Source organism: Heterodontus francisci, chromosome 40 (assembly GCF_036365525.1).
Source record: "Heterodontus francisci isolate sHetFra1 chromosome 40, sHetFra1.hap1, whole genome shotgun sequence".
NCBI lineage: Eukaryota > Metazoa > Chordata > Chondrichthyes > Heterodontiformes > Heterodontidae > Heterodontus > Heterodontus francisci.
Window position 1 is genome coordinate 7,367,107 of NC_090410.1, and position 27,255 is coordinate 7,394,361.

The following is a 27,255-nucleotide window of genomic DNA, read 5'->3' on the forward strand; positions in this document are numbered from 1 at the left end:
GCAATGAGGAAGATCTTACGGCTCATTTGATCCCATCCCTCCCAACACCCCCATTGCAACATCTCACTGTTTCTTCAATGGATCTAATCTCCCGGGCTGACCGTCAAGCCAGTGACATTGGCTGAGGGATAAATCTCGGCCTCAAGACGTCGGGGAGAATACTCCTACTCTTCTCTGAATGGGTTCGTTTACGTCCACTCGAGAGGGCAGACGACAGAGATTGTAGAAAATTGGGAGCGACCCTCTCCCAGTGGCTTTCGAATGGCTGAAGGCCTGTTACCGTTCAGCAGCAGCCCAACCTTTGGTTCTGCTGAACGGCGCCAACACTGGCACCCAAGCCACTCGCTGTAGCTCAAGGACACCAGCCTGATACTGAGGCAGTTTCCCCTGCTGCAGGCTGGGTGGGTTCACAACGTTGTTATTCCTCTCTGACTGGGTTATAATTCATCGCAACATCATCCAAGTTGTTTTGAGCAGTTGGGGGGAATTTCCCTACCTCTCGACATCTCACATTTCCTGACTGTGATTAAATTATTAAATTAGAGATACAGCACTGAAACAGGCCCTTCGGCCCACCGAGTCTGTGCCGAACATCAACCACCCATTTATACTAATCCTACACTAATCCCATATTCCTACCAAACATCCCCACCTGTCCCTATATTTCCCTACCACCTACCTATACTAGTGACAATTTATAATGGCCAATTTACCTATCAACCTGCAAGTCTTTTGGCTTGTGGGAGGAAACCGGAGCACCCGGAGAAAACCCACGCAGACACAGGGAGAACTTGCAAACTCCACACAGGCAGTACCCGGAATTGAACCCGGGTCCCTGGAGCTGTGAGGCTGCGGTGCTAACCACTGCGCCACTGTGCTATAGAGGGAGCTTGCAGGAGCATCATTGTGAAATGAAAGACTTGCATTTATAAAGCACCTTTCACATTCCACAGTGCTTTCAAGCCAATGAAGTACGTTTGAAGTGTACTCACTGTTGTAATGTAGGAAACGTGCCAGGCAGTTTACACACAACTAGCTCCCACAAACAGCAGTGCAATAATGACCAAATTATCTTACTTTAGTGCTGTTGATTGAGGGATAAATATTGGCCAGGACAAACTCCCCAGCTCTTCTTCTGCTGTGGGAGCTTTTACATCCACCTGAGAGGACAGAGGGCCCCTCAGTTTAACTGAGGGAGTGCTGCACTGTCAGAGGTGCTGACTTTCAGGTAAGATGTTAAACCAAGGCCCCATCTGCCCTGTCAGGTGGATGTAAAACAAAACACATGGCACAATTTGAAGAAGAGCAGGGGAGTGCTCCCAGTGTCCTGGCCAATGTTTATCGCTCAATCAACATCACTAAAACAGATGATCTGGTCATTATCACATTGCTGTTTGTGGGAGCTTTATGTGCACAAATCGTCTGCCGTGTTTCCTACATTACAAGAGTGACTGTGCTTCAAAAGTACTTCATTGGCTGGAAAACGCTTCGGAACGTCCTGAGATTGTGAAAGGTACTATATAAATGCAAGTTCTTTCTTTTATTATACAGAGGATGGGAAAGGGTTAACTGCTGGGGAGAGGGAGCGAGGTGATGATCTTGTTCCAGGCAGCCCTGGTTCAGTCAGGGCTAACCACAGACAACGGAAAAACTGAGAAAGGAAATCTCCCCCCTTGTGGTTTTAACATCAGAGTTTAAAAACAAAACCCACAAAACATGTCTGGTGCAACATGGGGTTTTAGTTTATGCCCACCTGCAAAGACAGACTCTCCGATCTCCATGTTGTTCAGTAGTTAGGAGGTTGTGACAGCTATCAGGTATCGCAATGCGATTCCTTATTGTAACATCAGCAACATGGAGGTTGCACAGAACCTAGAACAGGTGTATCGATATGACGCTTGAGACTTGCATTGCTGTGTTTGAAATTCCCTCCCTAAGCCTCTCTGCCTCTCTCTCCTTTAAGATGCTACTTAAATCCTATATCTTTGATCAAACTTTTCTTTGCCATGTCCTGCTATTTTTTTGTGTGGCTTGGTGTTGAACTTTGAGTGATAACACTTCTGTGAGGTGCCTTGAGATGTTGTACTAGCATCGAGATGCTGACGTCAGATTTCATAAGCTTTCTCGCTTTGCTTCTGATCTGAGTGGCAGTGCAGAGTCCTCCAGCCACAAAGGGTTAACGTCCGTTAGGTTTCCGGGATTGTCTGTTGTTTTCTTTTTTGTTGTTAAGATTCCCTCGATAATCGTCCCTGTGGGGATTCCCCCGCCGTGGGGCTTTCCGTGGGGCAACAATCTGGCCGATTGTTATTGAAGTGAGGTACACAACACTAAAGAAACTGAAGACCAACAAAACTCCCTCAGATGAGGTGTTGCTTAGCAACCAGCAAAGCCCGAATCTGGAACTTTGTACTCACACCCTGTTATGGAAATAAGCTCAGCACAGGTTTCCCTAGGGGCTCGAGCTTCTTTCGCCTTCTCCTGCTCCCTTCTCGCTGGGGTCTGTACCCCGTGGGTACCACCGCCTTCCAGGTTTTGCAGGGTGAGCACTGGCATTGGGCAGTTTGCCTGGAGAGGCATCACCGCACAGACTGAGCCTTTGAGCATGCAGCAATGCTGGATGGAGACCAGGAGTGGGGAGCCCTGGCTTGGCTCTGCTGAGGTCAGTTGGAGCATCCACTTACTGCTGTCCGAGCTGATTGTCACGAGAGCTCAAGCACCTTTCCCTCCAGAAACTTGAACCCATCCAAAACTCTGCTCCCCATATCCTAATTCGCACCAAGTCCCATTCACCCCTCACCCCTGTGCTCGCTGACTTTATTGGCTCCCGGTACAGTTATTTTAAAATTATCATGCTTGTTTTCAAATTCCTCCCTATCTCTAACCTCCTCCAGCCCCACAACCCTCTGAGATCTCGGCACCACTCCAATTCTGACCTCTTGTGCATCCCCCATTGTTTTCCTCTGCCGGAAGCTCTGGAATTCCCTTCCTAAACCTCTCCACCTCTCTCCTCCTACCGTCCTTCATCTAAGTCTATCGGCGTAACCTTCTATTCCTTTCTCCCTCATAGAATCATAGTTTAAGGCATAGAAAGAGGCCACTTGGCTCATGCACTTATCGAGCTTCTCATTAAATGCATCTATGCATCTATGATGTTGAGATATAATAGGATAGGTAGAGTTCCCACTCCAGGGACTTGAACACATAATCCAGGTTGACATTCCTGTGCCGTACTGAGGGAGTACTGCACTGTCTTTCAGATGAGATGTTAAACCGAGGCCCCGTTTGTCCTCTCAGGTGGACTAGGAAATCCCAGGGCATAATTCCAGAGAAAATCGGGGCATTCTCCCCCTAGTGTCCTGGCCAATATTTATCCCTCGACCAGCACCTTAAAACTGATGATTGGTCACGATAACATCACAGTTCGTGGGATCTTGCTATGCGCCAGTTGGCTGCCGCATTTCCTACAATGGTGACCTCAGTCCAAAAAGCATTCATTGGCTTTAAAGCGCTTTGGGACGTCTGAGGTTGTGTAAGGCGATATATAAATGCAAGTCCTTCTCTCCTTTTGAGTTCCTGGTATGTAGCGTGCAATCTGTTTCTTTTTCATTCTGTTATCCCTCAAACTCGTTGTATTGTTTAGCGGCTGTTTGATGCTCAGCGGGGGAAAGTTAAAAACACTCCAGCAAACCAGGCTGACAGGAAGTGACGCAGGTCCTTGCGCATGTTTTGAGTTACGGGTTCAGCTCAGGATAGAGGCTACGTTGCCACAACAACAATTTATTTGCTTGGAGCGTTGGTACAAAGCAGTCACATTTTAAAAATAATCTGTGTTCATCACGGTCAGGAGCATCAGGGTTGGAAAATGTAGCACTTGCCTACATCAGCGCCCATCAAAATCTCCCAGCGCAGCTATATAAATGGTTAAATCCACAGTAAGCTACCTCTGTGCTGCTCCAACAATGTGACTTATAAAAGAGGATTCAGATAGCACTGTTATATATTCTCTAATGTAACACCGCACTGTCCTCTGTATAATCTAATGTAACACAGCACTGTCACAAAACTGTATGGTTGTCAATGGAGTGCATCATAAACAGAGTGTTAAAGTTGGGAATTTGGTGAGAGTGGGAATTCGGTACAGAGTTGAAAGGAGGTGCATTTTTGCCTCCAACACTTGTAGTGGCTTGTGTAAACTTGAGGCAGTAAGTAAATAATCAAAAAGGCCCATGGAATGCTGATCTTTAGAATACAAGGGGTTACAAGTTATGCTTCATCTATACGAAGCCCTGTTTGACCACACCTGGAGTTACTGTGAGCAGTTCTGGGCACCACACCTTAGGAAGGATATATTGGCCTTGGAGTGAGTGCAGTGTAGATTCACCAGAATGATACTTGGACTCCAAGAGTTAAATTACGAGGAGAGATTACACAAACTAGGGTTGTAGTCCATGGAATTTAGAAGGTGATTTGATTGAAGTTTTCAAGACATTAAGAGGAACAGATAGGGTAGATAGAGAGAAACCTTTTCTGCTGGTTGGGGAGTATAGTCTAAAAATTAGAGCCAGACCTTTTTAGGAGTGGAATTAGGAAACCCTTCCACACAAAGGGTGGTAGAAATTTGGAACTCTCTTCCACAAATGGCAATTGATTAATTGTTAGATTTTTGTTAACCAAAGACTTTAAGGGATATCTCACTGAATGGCAGAACAGGCTTGAGGGGCTGAATGGCCTCTTGTTCCTACATGTTCCGTATATAATCTAATGTAACTGTACTGACATAACCTCATACATAGAGCTGTTTGTAATGACATGTTCTAATACTAACTGTGTTCTGTGACAGACATGTCATGGTGGGTTTACAAGCTGATGTAACTTTTTTTGTTATGTCATGGGATGTGGGCATCACTGGTAGGCCAGCATTTGTTGCCCATCCCTAATTGTCCTTGTACTGAGTGGCTTGTTGGCCATTTCAGAGGGCAGTTAAGAGTCAACCACATTGCTCTGGGTCAGGAGTCAGTTGTAGGCCAGACCAGGTAAGGATGGCAGATTACCTTCCCTGAAGTGAACCAGATGGATTTTTACAACAGCAATGACAGTTTCATAGCACCATTACTTTCAGATTTTTATTAATTAATTGAATTTAAGTTCTTCCAGTTGCCATGGTGGGATTTGAACCCAGGTCCCCAGGGCATTAGCCTGGGCCTCTGGATTATTAGTCCAGTGACCTTACCACTAAACCAACGTCTCTGCTGAAGGATTGTGGCTGATGGGGATGATCAAATTACTCCGCACAGTACAAAAGGAAAGATGATTATATCCTCAGGGTGTGGATGAATCTTATCTTGAGAATATGTGCAGTCTCAGAAGTTTTACTGCCTACATTACACCCAATACGACCTTAAAATTAACAACTTCAAAGATGTGAGCTGCTCATTGTTTGAGATTTTGTTTTCAGTTATGGAGTATGACCCGGAGCAATCATAGCTTGGAATTCCATCATTCACCCAGGTTTTGATCCCATCTAATGCTGTACTCTTTCCATTCTCTGCTCTCTCTCCTTAAAGGCACCAAGGGTGCAGTTCTATTGAGTGAAAGTACAACTTCCATTTTGGAAAGCACCTTTTAACATGGTCAAACATCCCGAGCCACTTCATAGGTGCGTCATTAGATGAAAAAATGAACAGTGAGTCACATAGCAAACACAATTCCCAACCTCTCCGGCATCCATCAATACTCACTAGAAACGCTTGAGGTGGGGGGGGAGGGGGCAGAATCTAGAACACAGGGGCACAGTCTCAGGATTAGGGGTCGGCCATTTAGAACTGAGATGAGGAGAAATTTCTTCACTCAGAGGGTGGTGAATGTTTGGAATTCTCCACCCCAGAGGGTTTAGGATGCTCAGTTATTGAGTATATTCAAGATAGAGCTAGATAGATTTTTGGATACGAAGGGAATTAAGGGAAAGGGGATAGAGCGGGAAGGTGGAGTTGCGGTGGATCAGTCATGATCTTGTTGAACGGCAGAGCAGGCTTGAAGGGCCAAATGGCCTCGTGCAACTCCTATCAGGTTCCATTGGAAGAACGGTTAAGAATTTATGTTTGCCTTCCAACCATTGGCTAAGATCATGAATTATTGATGTGTGAGAGGAGGTGGATTTCAGTTACACAGGAAACCCCCCCTTAATCACCCTCCCACCCCACTCTTCGCATCCAACTACAATTTGCGTCTATATAGCGCCTTTAACGTCCCAAGTTATGGTCACTCTACACAGCTTATGATGGGATACAAAATACAAACACCGTCATGTTTTATTCAGTATTTTATGTTCATATTCTTGTTCCAAGCAGCCATGAGGGAAATGAACTGACATTACAGGTCAGAAGCTTCCAGCTGTAATTAAGTTAATTATTTACATTACATACATGATTTACAAAGAATTTTATCTTTACAACCCAGGCTCACTGCAGATTCTGCGAAACTTGCAATTTGTCACTTCAAAAATGTGGAACTCCTCACTTCCCACTCTCCCACAGCCTTTTCAAACCGAAGCCAAGGCTCCCACCGTTATGTCAGATAGTGGGTAGATGAACCATATAGACGAGGAAAGTCCCAGGCTTGGTTTGGGACCTGTGCTGTATTTACAGAGGAACATATTCTTATTCTGAGACTGACACCCTGTGTTCTAGATTCCCCAGCTAGGTGAAACATTTTCTCAGCATCTACCCAGTCAAGCCCCTTAAGAATTTTATACATTGCAGTGAGATCACCTCTCATTCTTCTAAACTCTAGGGAACATAGGCCTAGTCTACGCAGTCTCTCCTCATAGGCAATGATGATGGAGCACTGCAATTGGCTTTCAAGGCCCTGACATTTAGGAGGGGCCATTTAGTCAGGGTTTCTACACAGTGACCCTCCCCCACCCTAACTCCCTGGGCAGTGAGGCCCAGTCTAGATTTGCATGGCCAATGGCTGCATGGGCCAAGGTGTTGGAGCCAGTAGAAATAAAATCAAGAAAGAACTTATGGAAATGAGAGGGGAAAAAATGGAGTTTGTGTGGCTTCACCACATCACAACTTTCCAATTTACCTCCAACCCATTACAACCTCATTGGTGCCTTGCTTTGTGAGCGTTGGCCTTTTATTCCATTTCTAAAGGTTGGGTCCAGGATAAATTACAGCTTCCTGCGGTAAGAATGTTAGTTTCAGACTCAATCATACTATGCATAGCCCCAGCATCTGCCAAGACACTCCTGAACTGTCCACAGAAGAGATCGAGATGAAACGGCCATCATTGCTCATTCAGAAGATACCTACAGTCCCTCGGGCATAGTATCCAACTCCTTTTTAAAATCATGCCACAGTCTCTTTGCCTCCACTACCTTCGCCCTACTCTCGTTGCAACTCCTTCCAGAGTGTTCAGCACTCGGTTAGAAGAACTTCAGTTAAAAAATTGCTTCAGGTCATTTTTTGACGCCATGTCACCTTATCATACTGTCACAGTTTAGTTTGAAGTAGTGTTCCAGATTTATCCTTTCTGTAGCGTTTACTGTCTCTATTAAAAAAAACTCCATAAAAGTCACTGCATCACTTGTCAAGGTTGAAAGATTAATTGTTCCTTATTCACCCCTGATCAATTATATTGATGAACGTCAGTCTCATGTCAGTGAGTTGATCACACAAGTGAGCAGGATTAAGTCGGTGTTAAGAAATACAGTTATGCAATGGCAGAGGTGCAAAGTGGACAAGTGCAGAAACACGGGCCAAATTCTACCCAGTAACTGTTGGCAGCCAACAAGAATCTTACACGATCCACTTAAGGCATCACTGTGATCCAGTAGCCACGAGTATAGGGCCCTCGGTTGCTGATGGATGCCATTGGCATTTGTCTGTTTCTGGGTTATATCGAACAACAGCTTACATACGAACATATGAATTAGGAGCAGAAGTAGGCCATTCGGCCCCTCTAGCCTGCTCAGCCATTCAATAAGTTCATGGCTGATCGGTTTGTGTTTTGAATTCCACACTCCCATCTACCCCCGATAACCTTTGATTCCCTTGCCTAACAAGATTCTATCTACCTCCGCCTTAAAAATATTCAATGACCCCCGCCTCCACCACCTTCTGAGGTGGAGAGTTCCAAAGTCACACAACCCTCAGAAAAATTTTCTCCTCATCTCTGTTCTAAAAGGGTGACCTCTAATTTTAAAACCGTGCCCCCTAATTCTGGACTCACCCACAAGAGGAAACACCCTTTCCACATCCACCTCGTCAAGACCATTCTTATAAACATCAATCAATTCTCCCCTCAGTCTTCTAAACTCCAGTCAAAACAAGCCCAGTCTGTCCAACCTTTCCTCATAAGACAAACCACTCATTCCAGGTATCAATGAAGTGAACCTTCTCTGAACCGCCTCCAATGCATTTACATCCTTCCTTAAATAAGGAGACCAAAATTGGGAGTTTGTCTGGGAGCCAGTATAGGTCAGCAAGCACAGGGGTGGTGGGTGAATGCAACTTGGTGCGAGTAAGAACACAGGCAGCAGAGGTTTGATTGAGCTCAAGTATACGGAGTGTTGAAACTCGTACTGTTACACAACAAACTGTCCCGAGCGAGGGGAAAAAGTTAGAAATAGATATTGAGCAAGAGATAGCTTTTGAGAACGTTATGACTGCTCAACAGAGCAGAGTTGGAAGAACGGACCTCCGTGATTGCAAAAGTGATTTACACCCACAACTCCTGCCTTCGACAAAATGGGAGTCTCCGACCCTTCTGGAACTTTCTATCTAAAGATAGGGCACTACCAGCTCTCAATTTCACAATCACATGGGCAGACCACTCAATCCCAGAGCAAAAGCCCAAAGGGTCTTAGAGACCCATCCATCACTACACAAATTTCAAAAAAACCTAGTGCATACAAACCAGGACAATACTCTTAAACATTACAATCAGTATAAAAATTACAACTCTTAAACGTAGAAACACATTCTTTAAAAAAAAAACTTTTTAAATACACATTTCACAAATACCAGGTGCTTTCAGTATTCTCAATTTTCATCATTACAAAATTATTACAAATATTACATTTATTTTGAATAAAATTTAAAAATGAATAGAAGAACCTCAAGCACAGTTCTGACCCAGGATCTAAAAGCTCCATCATCACTGGATAAGTGGAAATGTGCACTTCAAGGGCTCTGCAACGCTCAGGCGTTTTCAAACCTTACACTCTAACTTGCTGACAGTTTATGAGTTGCCCTCGGCCCTTTTGCAGTAGGGGGATCTTGGTAAAACATTCGAAAAAGCAAGTACCATGCCAGCCTTGATCTCGATATCTGGATAGCTCTCCCAGCTTAGATACATTCAGCGCACCTCCACTGATGTTGTAGGTAATACAGCAGACAAGCTTTGCCTTTCACAGACATGACCCCTGACACACCACCACCCCCCCCCCCCCGACCTCTAACCTACAAGTCGCGATGATGTAGATGATGGGGAACAGCCGCGAGTTTCAATTGCCAAGATGTCATCCTCGAATGAGTTTCCTCCCCTCGTTTAGCTGCTTTCTAGTTTGGACATGATCCTGCTGGGGGATGGGGAGGCTTGAGGAAGAATGGGGAGGTGGTGCGTTTACAGAGTTGGTGGGGGGGGGGGGGGGGGGGAGGGGAGGGTGTGTGTTTATTGGATAAAACTCCCCAAGTTACTTGCATCTTCAGCATGGGTTTTTCCCCAAAGTTAGTCCCAGGACTATCCTGCTGGAACCAGCCAAGCAACCCACCAGGCTCAGAAGCAGCCACGGGAGGGGCTGGCGAAGGGCAGGGTGAAGACGTGGCATCACGACAGAACTGGGAGCGACTTGCTCACATGACCCAACCTCCCTCCGCTTCTCCCCCTCCCCCCCACCCCAGACACCCCACCCCCATGGCTTTCGATTAGTCAGTCAGCAGGTCGCTATTCAGCCCTTGGTTCCCGCCTGCTCACTCGGCATGGCAATGCTGCTGCCCAAGATGGTGGACAGCGCCTCCCCGCCGCTCGCGAACTCCATGCCCAGTACGTAGTTGTTGAGGTCCCGGTCGGGAGACATGGATAGGTCATTGACTGTCGTCAGGACGTTGTAATTTCCTTCGAAGGTACAATTCAAACCCTCAGCCTCCCTACAGTTCCGCAGCTCCTCTGATGGGCTGTAGAATTCGTATTCAGCCGAGTCCAATGGCTCATCCTTCATGTAACATTGGTTGTACGGGTCATCCTGCAACTCTGCGAGGGCACTGTCAGTATAGGCAGAGGCAGCAGCAGCAGTATATTGCTGGTTGTAGCAGTTCCAAGGTTTAGTTGGTTGATTCACTGCATAAAACTCTTCCTCCACAGCAAAACTATAAGCTACATCCTCAACGCTAGCCGGAAATTGGAAATCTGAAGCACAGAATTGGCTAAAATCAGTGAAAGCCCTTCAGTAACAATCAGCAAAAATCGTTCTCCTTTTAAGATGTTTTAAAAACAAAAATCTAAAGCATGCAGAAGCTGGGATCGTTCTCCTTAGAAGGAGATGGAGGTTTTTAATAGAGGCGTTCAAAATTTTGAGGGGTCTTGATAGTTTATATCCTGATTTAGGCTGTTTAGATTGGTAACCAGAGGACATGCTTTTAACAATTGGAAAAAGAATCAGAGGGGAGATGAAGTGATTTTTAAAAAAAATAAACGTAGCATTGGAGGAAGGATCGAGAAACAGGACACAGATTTAAGGTGATAGGGGAAAAAACACTGGAGACATGAGGAAAAACATTTTTGTGTGAGTGATTACGATCTGGAATGCACTACCTGAGAGTGTGGTGAAGGCAGATTCAATTGAGGCTTTCAAAGAAGATAATTGGATCATTAAAAGAAGAGAAAGAATTTTCAGGCCTATGGGGAAAAGGCAGGAGAGTGGAACTAAGTGAGTTGCTCTTGCAGGGAACCAGCACAGACAAGATGGGCCGAATGGCCTCCTTCTGTGCTGTAACCAATCTATGATTCTATGTTGTGATCTGGAACGCGCTGCCTGAAAGGGCGGTGGAAGCAGATTCAATAGTAACTTTCAAAAGGGAATTGGATAAATACAGGGTCAAAGTATAACTTTAAACTTTAATAACTTTGGATTTACATATGATCAAAGCAAACTGTAAATGACATATGAAAGTATAATTCATAAAGTTTAATGCAAGTCAGTTCAAATTTCTGGGCTTCAATATAACCGCCATCTTTTGCGATCCATCACTCATTGTGATTTTCCAACATTTCAGCTTTTCTTCCACAATTTTCAATCGATCAGTTTCAGCAATCATTAACACAGTATTAGCAACAATATTAACATTTTTAAAAAGTTTTATGAATTCTGCTTTCATATGATGCTGACAGTTTACTTCTATCATGTGGACATTCAAAGTTATTAAAGTTGCATAAGGACTTTATAAAATACCCTGTTATTTTAAGGGGGGGAAAAAAATTACAGGGCTATGGTGAAACAGCAGGGGGAATGGAACTGATTAGACAGCTCTTTCAAAGAGCTGGCATTGACACGATGGGCCAAGTAGTCTCCTTCAGTGCTGCATGATTAATCCACTTAAGTCAGCGTTCTTAACTCCTTTTATGTTTAGACTTAAAACAGAAGTTTCAATATTTGCAGCTGAGCTTTAATGAATAGCCCAGAGATTTGAAGACTGAATGGATCCAAGTCAATCCCTTGGCTTTTGCGTAGTTAACTAATCCCAGCATTGGCAACAGGAAGGAAGCTACAACTGGCCTCAGTGCCACTAGACTGTGAGAGTGGTGGGGGTGGGGGGTGGGGAAAAAGAGAAAGGGATTGTGGCAGGAAACCAGGGTTTCTACTGACCAGTGACTCCCCCTTCAGTAAAGGAAGGGAGAAAAATCCATCTTATTATTGGAGATTGGCTGTTCAGGGGTGATGTCAGGAAGCATCTATCCCCACACAAAGGGTGGTGAAAATGGTGAAATCACTCCCCAAAAGGCTGTGGTTGGTGGGGGACAATTGAAATGTTCAAGATTGAGATGGAGAGGTATTTGTTGGATAAGAGCGTCAAGGGATTATGGAGCAAAAGATGGAGTTGAGGGACAGATCAGTCTTGACCTAAAATGAATGGCTAAATTCTGTTATCTTCCTTTCTGCCTTATCTCCCAGAGATTCTAGTGAGGAGTCACGCAAAGGGATGAATGGGGGCAAATACAAAGTGATGACTCTTCTGGACTACCAACCTCTCCCCCGTTGCCCTCCCCCGCCAATCCATCAACTCACTGCATGGTAATCAAGCTTATAGTAATCATCAAATCTATCCAATGGAGGTTTCGCCTGGTAACCAAGGACGTGCCTGCCAATGGCAAACATCTCCCATTTATTTCTTCAAGCCGTGTATTAAGCATTATTCAAATCTAAATTACCTGGATTCTCAATTGTCCTCTTTAACCGCACTGCTGGGTCTGGCGATGTAAAACCGGAAGCTGTCAGCGAAACAAATTAACAGCAGGATTTTATTTGGGGTCAGGAACCAGGATTATTAATACAGAGTGAATATTGACACCAGTGTGTCAGCCAATGAAACAGAGGAGGGGTAGGACTCAGGGATCACTGGCAACATGTCAGCCAATGAGTTGGAGGCAGGGATGCGACTTGGGGGTATTTATTTCCATGTCTCATAAGCGAAACTACAGCAAAGAGTCTCCTGATACCAGCGGGATTATTTCTGTAGCAGAATGTAGTGAGTGGAACAGAGTTACGCAATAAGGGCGGCACAGTGGCGCAGTGGTTAGCACCGCAGCCTCACAGCTCCAGTGACCCAGGTTCTGTTCTGGGTACTGCCTGTGCGGAGTTTGCAAGTTCTCCCTGTGACCACGTGGGTTTCCGTCGGGTGCTCCAGTTTCCTCCCACAGCCAAAGACTTGCAGGTTGATAGGTAAATTGGCCGTTGTAAATTGTCCCTAGTGTAGGTAGGTGGTAGGAGAATTGAGGGAAGGTGGGGATGTGGTAGGATTAGTATAAATGGGTGGTTGATGGTCGGCACAGACTCGGTGGGCCGAAGGGCCTGTTTTGGTGCTGTATTTCTCTATGACTCTATGACCAATTATGGGCATAAAATAAAACCCAGTCACGTACAACAGTGATTGACAGAGAAATTACCGAATCATTTCCTTTTGCAGCCTTATTAAAAGGGCAGGTCGCTTATTAAAAGGGCAATTCATTCTTCTGGAGGTCAGAAAACTTCCATCAACACCCCTCCCCAAACACAGGAAAGTGAACGTGTGAGGACACCAGCATGGGCAGGTTTGACCGAGACGTTCCCTGGTTGAAAACTCTGTTCAGTTCTGGATACCGCATCTCAGGAAAGTTACACTGGCCTCGGAAGGGGCGTTGTTGCAGATGCATTAAAATTACAACAGGGCTTAAAATTATGAGGACAGCTGCACAAACTTGATTTGTATTCCATCGAGTTTACGAGGTTGAGGGGTGATCTAATTGAGATGTTCATGCTGATTAAAGGATTCATGTGTAGATAGGAGAGAGACTATTTCAAGATCAAGGATACAATCTTAAAATTCAGAGCTAGGCCCGAAGTGACGTTATTCGCACAAAGATCAGTGGCACTGGTGAACTCGCTCCCCCAAAGGCTGTGGTGCTGGGGAACAACTGAAATGTTCAAGACTGAGATGGAGATTTCTGGTGGATAAGGGTGTCAAGGGATATGGACAAAAGGCAGGTAAATGGAGTTGAGGAACAAATCAGCCTTGACCTAAAATGAATGGCTTAATTCTGTTCCATCTTCTCTGTCTTATCTCCCAAAGATCCGAGTGAGGAGACAGCACCTTCAACAAAGGGATGAGGGAGGAAAATACAAAGTGGTGACTCTTCTGGTTTATCAGCCCCTCCCCTTGTTCCCCCACCCTCCCCTCTTTCAACTCATTGTTATTAAGCTTGATTACCATACAATCATCACATCTGTCTAACAGAGACTGCAGCTGGTAACCGGGGCATGGTTGCTAATGGCAACCATCTCCTGAGCCCATTTAATTTATTCCTTTAATCAGGACCTAGGCCCCAAGGTCTGGAAGAATCTCTCCAACCCAATCTACCTCACTTTCCTCCTTTAAGACACTCCTTAACACCCACCTCTTTGACGGAGCCTTTGGTCACCTGTCCTAATATCTCCTTTTGTGGCTCGTTGTTAAACTTTGTTTTATAACGCTCCTGTGAAGCACCTTGGGATGTTTTATTACGTAAAAGGCGCTATATAAATGCAAGTAGTAGTTAAGCAGCGTATGAAGCACCATTCAGGTCAAAATTACCTCGACTCTCAATTGTCCGCTTTAGCCGCGCAACTGGTTCTGTCGATGCAAAACTAGATCCTGTCAAATGAAAAAGAAAAGAAAATTAGACAGCAGGTTCTTCTTTTTAAATTTGGTCAAGAAACAGGTTTATTAAAGGGTAAGCTGCTGGTTAAAGCCATGGCTCTGCAGTAGTGCTCCCGCCTTTGAAGGGTCTTTGAGTGAAGAGGTCAAAGGTTCAAACTCCACTCCACAATTTGAGCACCTATCCAAGGAGGCAATGCTACTGGCTGCAGTGCTGGGGATGCCAACCTTTGGAAGATGGATGTTAGACCAACAGTTTGCTGGATGTTATCTTGCATAATAATGGTCATGGGCGACATTGTGAAGAGCTGGGATTTCTCCTGATGTTCTGGTCAAGCCAACCAAAAAAAAAAAACCAGGCCATTCACCTAATCCTGCTCCGCGCAAAACAACTGCCGTTTGCCTACACGCGACCAGTTGCTGCATTTGAGGTTCTGTGACATGATAAAGAGGTATTTAAAAAGAAGTCATTAATTTAAACTGGTTTGGTGAGCTGCTCGGCCATTTCCTTCCCTAAAGGACATTAGTGAACCAGAGGGGTTTTTTCCGACAGTCCTTTAGTTTCATGGTCACCATTCCTGATATTAGCTTTTTATTCCAAGTTATTTAAATTAACTGAATTTAAATTCCCCAGCTGCCGTAGTGGGATTTGAACTCATGTCTGTGGATCATTAGTCCAGGCCTGTGGATTACTAGTCCAGCAACATACACACTATGCTACTATTCTCTATCAAGCACAAGACCAGAGTGAACAAGTTTGCAAAGTTGTTTTGTAAAAAAAATAAAATCAACTTCCCTACCTGTCCTGGCAATCTTTATTTTATGACATTTGAATGAAAATCTGTGACTAAAATCTTCGTCCTGGTTTCACACAGCCTCGCTGCATCCTATTCCTGTGACCCTTCCCAGCTCTGTGACAAAATGCATTCCTCTATATCTTGGACAGCCTCCTTTGCATCTGTGTCTCCACCACCCATTCCCTCTTGCACAGAATCTTTCAACTCTCGGGCTGAAACTCGACCTCCTCCCTCTGTCTTTCGACCTCTTTCCGCCCCTCTTAAAATGCTCCTCAAATCCAGTTTCCTCAACGTCACCGCTTCCATCGGTTACTCTTCTCTGCCTCCGTAAAGCTTCTTAGGGTCTTGTGCTGTGCTAAAAGCACAGGATCAGTTCATATCAACGACATCATAACGATTCGAACCGAACCCACTGACTCAGAGACCCAAAGTGTACGCGCACGATTAAATCTCGCTCAGCATCAAACACAGGACTCACCCATAAAAGTGTTAATCGGAGGGAACTTAAACTTCCTCATGCACTTGTTCCGAACTCCATAAGCATCTGTCAAAAAAACAGACTGTCAGTCATCAGCGAAGGGTGCATCACCCAGAAACTGTTCACCCAAACCCCAGGGTACCACAACCTCATCCCTTAAAAATGGGGAGCTAGGCAGTCCCAGGCGATGACACCATCTCCTTCAGCTCAGAGGACCTCTTCTGGAGGAGCAGTGAGTTGTAGCATTCTGGAACACATTGCCCGAGGGGGTGGCGGAAGCAGATTCAATGACTTTCCCAAGGGAATTAGATATATACTTAAAACATAAACATTTGCAGGGCTCTTGGGGTGGTGGGGGGGGGGGGGGAAAAGAGCAGGGGGAAATGGGACTAATTGGATAGCTCTACCAAAGAGCTAGCACAGGCACAAGGGGCCAAATGGCCTTTTAAGCTGTAAGATTCTATCAGCTATGCTTGGCCTGTGTGTTTAGGCCCATATCACCCTACAGCAGCCAAAAGCAAGAGCCAGAGTGTGGTTATCACTCAAGGTTTATTTTATGAGTCCCCTATTGCTCTAACTCCAGTCTATCCCATTTGAGCACCCTAGAGATATTGGTCCTGTACCAAGACCACATAAATGTGAGGTTGCACGCTCTGATCAGCAAGGGACAGATAGACACCACCAGCACCGATAGATAGATTGGAAGGGCCCAAAATAATTAAGTGGGACAAAAAGATTTTTTTTTCTTCAGAAAGTCAGTGACCCTGGGTAGACGAGCATTTATTGCCCATCCCTAGTTGCCCTGTGAGGATGGTGGCGAGCCGCCTTCTTGAACCTCTGCAGTCCGTGCAGTGAAGGAGGCAGGTAAGAATATCAGTGACAATGCTGTGTTTTAAAGGGAATCAGATGAGAGAATTTTTTTTTTTTTGGAGAGACAGACATCAATGGAACTTTACGACAATCTGCCCAACGTTGATGGGTCATCTTTCCTGATGCTGGTCCACAAATTACAAAGATTAATTGAATTCAGTGTCGCAGTTTGCCCTAATGGGTTGCCAGTCCAACAGTCATGTCGCTAGAGCACTCGTTAAGGAAAGGGAAGTCAGTGCTGGGGAAGGGAACACTTCACATTTCAGTAAGCAAGTGTGAGCATCGAGCACTCCCAGGACAGATACGGCAGCTTCAATGCAGCATGAAGCTTCCCCCTAAATGGCCTTTTTTAAAAAGATTTGTTCATGGGATGTGGGCATCGCTGGCCAGGCCAGCATTTATTGCCCATCCCGAATTGCCCTTGAACTGAGTGGCTTGCTAGGCCATCTCAGAGGGTAGTTAAGAGTCAACCACATTGCTGTGGGTCTGGAGTCACATGTAGGTCAGACCAGGTAAGGACAGCAGATTTCCTTCCCCACAGGACCAGATGGATTTTTACAACAATCGACAATGGTTTCATGGTCACCATTAGACTCGCCTTTTAATTCCAGATTTATTAATTGAATTCAAATTTCACCATGGTGGGATTCGAAACCATGTCCCCCAGAGCACTAGCCTGGGCCTCTGGGCTACTAGTCCAGTCACATTACCACTACGCCAACCCTCAGTTAGATTGCTTGCTACTGCACCAATGTCAACCCCCTCCCTCCCCTCAATCCCACTCCCACCATTTCCCAGACAAGCCATCCTCTGGACTCTCTGAATGAGGGTGGCAATTCAGTTTAGTTTGTGCTGTTTTAGCGCAGTGGCCTCACCGTCCCCGAAATTCTATCACGTACGACCCTCATAACAGACCGACACTCATACTGTCAGAATGGGCTGGATTTTCTTGGAATGCACAGCACAGGTAATTTTGTTCCAACTGGTCTGTGCTGGTGTTTATGCTCCACACGAGTCTCCTCCCACCTATCCTTATCTCACCCTGCCAGCATTTCCTTCTATTCCTTTCTTCCTCATGTTTATCGAGCTTCCCCTTAAATACAGCTAAAATATTCACCTCGACCGCTCCCAGTGGTATCGAGTTCCACATTCTAGCTACTCTCTGGGTAAAGAAGTTTCTCTTGAATTCCCTATTGGATTTATTACTGACTATCGTATATTTATGGCCCCTAGTTTTGGAATTCCCCCACAAGACTACCTTATTGCAGCCCTTCATAATTTTAAAGACCTCTATTGGGTCACCTTCCTTGATATTGTGTTTAGTAAATGTGTACCCCTCAATCTCTGTTCCTCTGCCCCATTTAGACTATTCTCAAGAGGTACGAGATCAAGGTTTCCTCCAAATGAAACCCGAAAGTCCCCACGTAGGCTGCACACTTCGGACTCCAAGTCACCATGTGTATGTGGGATTAGAATTTAAAGGGACCGTGCACTTAAATAAACTACCATGCACTCCAAACAAAAAAAAAATTAAGGGGATCAGTTCTACACGACCTCCTTATTCCTTCTACCAAAAAGGTGCCACCTTACGCTTATCTATACCAAAGTACATTTGCCAATGACACGCCCATCTCGCACGTTTGTTAACGTCTGGAATTTGTCGATCTGTTTCAATGCGTTACCATTTAGTTTCGGGAGGTAGCGGAACTCGAAGGACTCGCTGTATTCCTTGTCGGAGGGACGATATAATTGCAGCTTCACTGTAACTTGCTCTTGAATGTCGATGTCGCAGTATGGCGGCGTTTTGAAAACAATGGCTATCTGCCGGTGAACGTCAGTTTGAGAAAAGACCCCTTTCGCTTCCCAGTTGCCTTTCGAGAAGACGACAGCAATGTCCTCTGGAGGAGGAAGATAAGATTTAAAAAGCCATTTTGCCTTCCCTCTCTCTACAGTCACCCTCCCCGCCAAACTTTTTTTTTTTAGAAAAAGTAAAGTTTAGGGGCACTCAAGTTTTGGTCAAAGTACTTTTATGGCATCTGTTTAAAGGATCTGATAATTTCACTTCATCTGCCTATTTCCCCTGGTCATGAGAGTACAAAACAAAGGGGGCATCACCTTAAAATTAAAGAGGAACTCCTTGCGAGATACTACCTCAGCACGCATTGGCCTTTGAGGGGGCAGCACCAGAGATTCACCAGAATGATACCAGGGCTAAAAGGGGGTTAAATTATGTTTACGAGTTGCATAGACAAGGTTTGCAATCCCTCGAGTTCAGAAGATTGAAGGATGCTCTACTCGAGGAATGAAATGAATTGAAGTAGAGAAACTATTTCCTCTGCTGAGAGAGTCCAGAACAACGGGTCATAACCATAAAGGAGAGCTAGGCCCTTCAGGGATGATGTCAGGATGCACTTTTTCACACAAGGATAGTGGAAATCTAGAACACTCTCTCCCAAAAGTCTGCAGAGGCTGGGAGTTCATTGTAAACTTCAAAACTGAGAGATTGATAGATTTTTGTCAGAGAAGGTTATTAAGGGTTACAGAACCAAGTTGAGTAGATGGAATTAAGTTACCATGATCTAATTGAATGGTGGAACAAGCTCAAGGAGCTGAATGACCTCCTCCTGTTCCTACGGAAAATGTATCTACTTATTACTCTGCTGACTGTGTTCTAACTCGTACCCAATCCCGTTCACTCATCACTCCTGTGCTCGCTGACCTACACTGGCTCCTGGTTAAGCAACATCTCAATTTTAAAATTACCACCCTCGTTTCCAAATCTCCCCATTGCCTCGTCCTCCCCTTCTCTAATCTCCTCCAGCCCCACGACCCTCCAAGATATCTGCGCTCCTCCAATTCTGACCTCTCGAGCATTCTCGGTTTTAATTGCTTTCTTCTTTAAGACGCTCCTTAAAAACTACTTCTTTGACCAAGCATTTGCTCATCTGACCCAATATCTCCTTACGTGGCTCAGTGCTGTATTTTGTTTAATAACGCTCCCGTGAAGCACCTTGGGACGTTTTATTATGATAAAGGCGCTATATAAATACAAGTTGTTATTTCTGAAACAGTACATGCAGTTTTTTTTTTATTCCTTCACGGGAGTGGGCATCGCTGGCCAGGCCAGCCTTTATTGTCCATCCCCCAATTGCCCTCGAGAAGGTGGTGGTGAGCTGCCTTCTTGGACCGCTGCAGTCTTTGTGGGACAGCAACACCCACAGTGCTGTTAGGAAGGGAGTTCCAGGATTCTGACCCAATTTAAAACTAATTACAATACAATATAGAAAAATGCAAATACCTTTCTGCACCTTGTCACACAGGAGAAACAGCTCTTCCCCTCCTGTGCACATGCCATTATCTTTGTTCAGGCGACAAATTCTCAACTCTGAAGTATTCGTTGCTTCTAGAATTGAAAGAACAAGCCATGATTGCAGTCTTGTGTTGGAAGTGTTCACTCAGCCAATTCTCTTCCTCATTCCATTTCCATCGTTCCACCATTGGCGGCCGTACCTTCAGCTGCCTGGGGCCCCAAGCTCTGGAATTCCCTCCCTAAACCTCTCCGCCTCTCTCTCCTCCTTTAAGACACTCTTTCAAAACCTACCTCTTTGACTAAGCTGGTCACCTGATATCTCCTTATGTGGTGCGGGGTCAAATTTTGTTTGATAATTGCTCCTGTGAAGCACCTTGGTATGATTTACTTTGTTTGAGTCTCTGTATAAATGCAACTTGTTTGGAATTGCTTTTGAAAGTGAACCTCCCCCCAAACCCCCGCCCCCATCCCCCTGCTTTCCCGTCATTGCCTCCCCCCCCCCCTCCCCAAACGCCTCCCCTGCTCCCAAGGAAAGCAGCAACCTCAGCAAACTGCAGCTGCTAGGTGTCAGCTGTGGATCAATGGGTAGCACTCACTCCTCCAAGACAGAAGGTTGCGGGTTCGAGACCCACTCCAGACACCCAAGCACAAAATCTAGGCTGACAACCCCAGTGAAGTACTGAGGGAGTGCTGCACCGTCAGCGGTGCTGACTTTTGGATGAAACGTTAAACTGAAGCTCTGTCTTCCCTCTCTGGTGGGAGGGAAAGATCCCATGGCACTATTCCATGGAAGAACAGGGGGATTATCCACAGTATCCTGGGCCCAATATTTATCCCTCAATTATCACTAAAAACAGACTATTGAGTTGAGGATCTCATTGTAGTTTGTGGGATCTTACTGTGCACAAATTGCTCATCACATTTCCTACATTACAACAGTGACTACACGTCAAAAGTACTTCCTTGTGTGTTAGGCACTTTGGGACCTCCTTACAGGTTGTCAAAGGCGCTATATAAATGCAAGTCTGTCTTTTTTAATTCTGTTGCTACAGTCGTAGTATTTGAGGAGTCCAGACAGTGATTAAAATCTAACTCTTTGACCGAGCTTTTGAAGAGCATCTTAAAAAGGAGGGGAGAGGGGTAGTGAGGGTTAGGGAAGGAAAATGGTGTATGGGATTATGGTGCATGGGATTTTGGCTTTATAGAGTACAAAAGCAAGGAAGTTATGACGAACCTTTATAAAACACAGGTCTGGCCATGACTGAAGAAGTATTACATCCCACTCTGGGCACCGCACTTTAGGAAGGCTGCAGAAAAGATTTGCAAGAATGGTTCTGAGGAAAAGGGACTTAATTTACACAGACAGATTGGAGAAGCTGGGGTTGTTCTCTGTAGAGAAGGTTGAGAGGAGATTTGATAGAGGGGTTCAAAATCATCAGGGATCTGGACAACATAGAGGGAGAGAGAAACTGTTCCCATTGGCAGAAGGGCTGAGAACCAGAGGACACTGATTCAGAGTAAATGGCAAAAGGTGAAATGAGGATTTTTTTTTTCACGCAGCGAGTGGTTAGGATCTGGAATGCACTGCCTGAGAGTGCGGTGGAGGCAGATTCGATCATGGCTTTCGAAAGGGAATTGGATAAGAACCTGAAGAGAAAACAAATTTGCAGGATTACGCGGGAAGGGCGGGGAAGTGGGACAGGCTGTGTAGCTCTTGGAGAGCTGGCATGGGCTCAACGGACCGAATAGCCTCCTTTTATGCAGTAACCATTCTATGATTCAAATGCTGGGATACCATTGCACAGGCTCCAATGCCCTCCGCAGCCCCAGTGCCTGTCAGCACTTCCGTTTCTAATGACTATTCCAAAAATGAACATCAAATCGACATGGGATGGTGTGGAAGAGAAAGAAAGAGAGAGTGGAACAGAGATAGACGGGGGGCCGGGGTAACGATACACAGATAGATGAAGAAGGGGTGGATGGGGATTTGGGACAGACAAAGAGTAGCAATTGAACAACAGGGTGTAAAACAACAAACAGACGAACCCCACAAAAAGGTTTCCATACTTTTGTCAAAGATGGCCTCCGACAGGACGGGGGTCAGCGCCATGTATGGCTCTTGGACAAACGCCTGAAAGCAGAGTCGAACCACATTCATATCAACATCGTCCGAGCACCTCGCGGAGTCGCCAACTGTGAAGGAAAATGAAAACCCATCAGTGCTCGGGCATAACCAAGAATTCCCGCGGCTGTCCCAGGCCATCCGGGAGCTCAAAGAGGAGCTGCCCCAACCGCACCCGACAAGACAAGGCAGTTACTGTACCCGCCTCGGTGGGAGCACAGTGGTGTAAGTGAGCGGTGCTGCCTCCCACAGAGGAACAAGAAGCCTCCAGACGGTGGTCTAGCGATGCCAGAAATGTAAAACTCCCATCTTTGTTTGCAAATCGCTCCACAGCCTGGCAAACCACCCCACCCCAAATCTCTGTAACCTCCTCCAGCCCAAATCCCTCCACGATCTTGGTGCTCCTCTAATTCTGGCCTCTTGTGCATCCCCGATTTTAGTCGTTCCACCATTGGCGGCCGTGCCTTCAGCTGCCTTGGGCCCCGAGCTCTGGAATTCCTTCCCTAAACCTCTCCCTCCTCATTTAAGATGCTCTTTAAAACCTACCTCTTTGACCAAGCTTTTGGTCACTTGACCTAATATCTCCTTATGTGGCACAGTGTCAAATGTTGTCGGATAACACTCCTATGAAGCACCCCAGGACATTTTACTGCATTAAAAGGTGCTATATAAATGTCAATGTGCTACTCTCCGCTGTTTCTTGGGCAAAGCAGTATTGGATACAGCAACGTAACTAGCTGGTGTCCCTCACTCAGTGACCTATTTATCCCAGGCAACATGGCACATATCACTCAGCAACACAGGGCAAATTCCTGCCCCCACTCCCCCCCGACACTCCGCCAGTGTTTCACTTTCTCAGGAGCTCAGGAACATGGAGTCAGCAAAACTAGTGATGCTGACCTTGTAGTCTTTTTAACAATGCAAGATCAAGCCAAGTCATCAAGGGCAAAGAAGTGGACACGAAGGTTGGTGGAGCACTCATTCTCAAGAGCTGGGGATTTCCCTGCACTGTGTGCTCCCGAGATGCAGCTTCTGATAGTGGTGCGGCAGAGAGGGTTGCTACTGTCCTGACTCATTTGTGCCACTGGTAGACAGACAGTCAGGGCAGACGTGTAATGTGTCCGTTGGAGAGCTTTCTTGTTTTGAGCCTCGCGCAAGACCTTGCTATGAAGGCGTGTATCCAATGAGCTGTGGTTGCATGTTTCAATTTACCCCCATCAGTGTCAGTAGGCTATTTGGCCACACGGGGCATCACAGCCAACCCCAATCACACTCCCGTGGGCCCACGGAAATTTTTACCTCCGCCGGAGGGGGACGAAGGGGCCTCGGTTTAACGCCTCATCCAAAACACAGCCCCTCCGACAGTGCAGCACTCCCTCAGTACCGCTGCTGGCAGCGTTGGCCTAGATTCTCTGCTCAGGTCTCTGCAGTGGGACTTGAAACCCTCGACCTTCTGACTCAGAAGTGAGTGCGTTACTCACTGAGCCACAGAGGAGGATTCCCTCCCTAGCACAGGTCTCCACCTCGTGCGCAGACATCAGCACTAACTCAGCACAGACCAAGGACTAGACTGTACAGCACCTTGTTTGGCTCAGTAACATGCAGGATGGACACTGAACCACTGAGGGGCAGAGAGAGAGAGAGAGAGAGAGAGAGAAAGAAAGAGAGAGAGCGAGACAGCGCGAGAGAGAGAGAGAGAGAGCGCAAGAGAGAGAGAGAGAGCGCGAGAGAGAGAGAGAGAGCGCGAGAGAGAGAGAGAGAGCGCGAGAGAGAGAGAGGGGTCCGGGGTCCATTTAACCCTTGCAACCTCGCGCACTCAGTGACCCAGTCACTCCAGCAAATAAAGTCACTGTGGTTTTGCGAGTCATTCATCTCGTGCTGGGGAATTTCTCTCGACAGGCATGAGGCTGTTTTAACAGGAGAGGACAGAAGCAATCATCTGCAATGTTAGTGAAGTTTCCTGTTTGTGCTGGCTCAGTTCTGTCGCTCTGTTCCTGGGGTTTTGGCGTGGAGCCACAGCCTATGGGTGAGCCTTTGTGGTCTCTTAGCCGTTAAATTTAACTTTCTATCTTTGTCACGTAGCAACAATAACCGTTAGAAACCAATAGCAAGTTAAACCACCTGGTTCCAAGTCACAAGGCCATTTGCATTGCTTGCCAAATTTAAGTGAGGTTCAACTGTACACAGAACTGGAAAAACCCAGGGAGTCTAGCTCCTGAACCCTGCTTGTCTGATGCAGACAAACCATTCTCATGCTGAAGGGCAGATTTCTTGATTGTTTAAGGTGGCGGATGGGGTTGCCAATCACTCCTTCCACCACTGGCACACAGAAGAAATAGGAACAGGAGTTGGCCATTCAGCCCTTCGAGATTGCTTTGCCATTCAATGAGATCATGGCTGATCTTCCACTTCAACACCATTTTCCAGCACTATCCCTGTATCCCCTGATGGTTTTAATGAGAAGTTTGGGATGTTTTTGAGCTTTGTAAATTTTTTTTTTTTTTTAACGATATGAGAAAACTTTTTCTGCTGATATTCTGTGTTGGTCTTCTCTTAGCCTTCTCTGCTGCAAGGAGGACAACCCCAGCTATGCATTCTATCTGCATAACAGTAATCCCTCATCCCTGAAGCCATTCTAGCAAACCTTTCTGCACCCTCTCCAAAGCCTTCATGTCCTTCCTAAAGTGTGGTGCCTAGAGTTGGACACTGTACTTCAGCTGAGGTCAAATAAGTGTTTATGTAGGTTTGGTAGTGATTGGTTTCTAAGACTTTCCCTGATTGCAAGCTGTTGGGATCTCCCAGTGCCTGCACCGGTGTTTAGGGCAAGTCTACCCTTTGTTTAAGGGATGAATAGACTCAGGTTTGGAGCATTTGAATAAAAAAGTAAACAGTTACACCAGCAACAGTTACAGGACCTGCATGGAAGAATGCACAGGTTGGAGTGGGGGAGGGAGGAGACAGACAGAGATAGGAAGAGCAATGGCTTCAGCCAGATGAAATGGGAGGTGTCCAGTGAATTTGCATGCTGCTTACAAAATCTAATTTAAAATTATTAATAAAATCTTAAAATCTACAAGATGCACTGCAGCAACTTGTCAGGGCTCCTTCGACAACTCCTTCCAAACCCACGACCTCTACCACCTAGAAGGGCAGCAGATGCATGGGAACACCACCACTTGCAAGTTCCCCTCCAAGCCACACACCATCCTGACTTGGAACTATATCGCCGTTCCTTCACTGTCGCTGGGTCAAAATCCTGGAACTCCCTTCCTAACAGCACTGTGGGCGTACCTATCCCGCATGGACTGCAGTGGTTCAAGAAGGCGGCTCACCGTCACTTTCCCAAAAGGCATTAAACATTAAAAAAAATTAAAATCTAGGCGATGTTGAGCCATCCCAGAACCAGGTTTCAATCCTACTCTGTGCTCAACTCATGGATCTTAAACAGCTGGGCCCTCAGCACATCTGGGTTGGGGAAAGAGTACAGGGTGGATGGGACGGAGAATGAAATTCACCTTCGATTTCTGCTGCCGATTTGCCTTTCCCTGTACGTTTCCCTTGTGATGACACCTCCACGAATACATCCAACAACAGCTCTAATCTCCTGACTCCTCCTTGTGCTCAGACCAACAGTGAGCATGGGAATAGAAGGTTGTGATACCCTCCAGCGTCAAATAGCCTGCCCACATTAACTGTCTTGGATCATCCATGTATGACCGTTATTGGGCAAAACACCAGAGGGTGCCCAGTAACCGTGAGACAATATCCCAGAGCAAGTCAGCACCCTCCAGTAGAACAGAGAATCATAGAATAATCCAGCACAAAATGTGGCCTTTCAGCCCATCGTGCCCGTGCTGGCTCTTTCAAAGAGCTATCTAATTAGTTACATTCCCCCCGCTGTTTCCCCATAGCCCTTCAAATTTTTTCCCTTCAAGTATTTATCCAATCCCCTTTTGAAAGTTACTGAATCCGCTTCCACTGCCCTTTCAAGTAGCGCATTCCAACAACTTGCTGTGCAAATTGTTTTTCCTCATATCACCTCTGATTCTATTCAATCACCTTAAATCACTGTCCTCCGGTTACCAACTGTTCCTCCTTATTTATCAAAACCATTCGTGATTTTGAACACCTCGACCACACTGTCTCTTAACCTTCTCTGCTCTAAGGAGAACAATCCCAGCTTCTCCAGTCTCTCCATGTAACTGAAGTCCCCTCATCCCTGGTACCATTCTAGTAAATCTTCCTCTGCAACCCTCTCCAAGGCCTTGACATCCTTCCTGACGTGTGGTGCCCAGAATTGGACACAATCCTCCAGCTGAGGCCCAGCCAGTGTTTTATAAATGTTTAGCATAATTTGCTTGCTTTTATACTCTATTAATAAATCCAAGGATCCCATTTTTAAAAAAGCAAACACTTTTTTCCCCCCAACTTGTCTTGCCCCTGTCGAATTTTCGCATACATGCACCCCTGTCTCACCCCATTCCTGCATCTGCTTTCAATTATGGTGGTGGAAGTGGATGCACCGAAAGTTATTTTCCAACTAAGCTCATAAACACTGGCTTACCGTTGAAGGGATCAATCCCGAGTTTCAGTCTCTGCTCAAGGGCTTTTGTGATTTCTTTCTTCTTCATGCACTGGATGCCTAAATTAGCAAAACTGAAAGAAAGAAACAGGGAGCAGTGTGGTCAGCGAGTGTGCGACGCGTGAACAGCGACCACAGATGCAGGCAGGGTCACAGCAGCAGCAGCGGCGAAGTGGTTACAGGACTGGACTGTCAACCCAGGAGGTCATGAGTTCAGTGGCGTAAATTCAATAAATCTCAATTTGTGTGGAAACAGCCATGAAAAAAAAAATGTCCTAAAATGGTTCACCAATATCCTTCACAGAACTGAACCGGTCACTTTTACCTAGTCTAGCCGATACGTGACTCCAGTCGCACGCTGCACGATTGGCTCTCAATGGCCTAACAAGACCAGAGCTGGTTCGTTACTAATTATAGGTGTCTAGTCGTGGGTGTGAACCAGACTTGATGAAGCAGCTGGTTGTTTGTATAAAACCACAGTGCTCACAACATGAATAACACTCACATTCCCACAATGCAGCCTCTAAAATGAAATACGTGTGGATTTGACTTTCCAGATACAGTATTGGAAGTGGACTAAAAGCAAAATACTGTGGATGCTGGAAATCTGAAATAAAAACAGAATGTGCTGGAAATACTCAGCAGGTCTGGCAGCAAGGTTGAGCAGGTTGGGCCTACACCCATTAGAGTTTAGAAGAATGAGAGG

General features: G+C 45.8%; 1 protein-coding gene across 3 annotated transcripts in view; it reads right to left on the reverse strand.

Moving 5' to 3' along the window:
- Positions 1-6,306: 6,306 nt before the first annotated feature.
- Positions 6,307-27,255, reverse strand: part of LOC137353033 (putative transcription factor p65 homolog) — a 36,109-nt gene continuing 15,160 nt past the window's right edge. For 2 of the 3 annotated variants that reach the window (XM_068018956.1, XM_068018958.1), the window contains exons 5-12: positions 26,532-26,623; positions 21,913-22,038; positions 19,834-19,938; positions 18,218-18,433; positions 15,666-15,731; positions 14,328-14,387; positions 12,430-12,489; positions 6,307-10,410 (exon numbers count right to left, since the gene is read on the reverse strand). In XM_068018956.1, coding sequence (XP_067875057.1) covers positions 9,953-10,410; positions 12,430-12,489; positions 14,328-14,387; positions 15,666-15,731; positions 18,218-18,433; positions 19,834-19,938; positions 21,913-22,038; positions 26,532-26,623 — 1,183 coding nt within the window. In that variant the 3' untranslated portion in view covers positions 6,307-9,952. The remainder of the gene's footprint in view (positions 10,411-12,429; positions 12,490-14,327; positions 14,388-15,665; positions 15,732-18,217; positions 18,434-19,833; positions 19,939-21,912; positions 22,039-26,531; positions 26,624-27,255) is intronic. The other variant, XM_068018957.1, reaches the window with a different exon arrangement.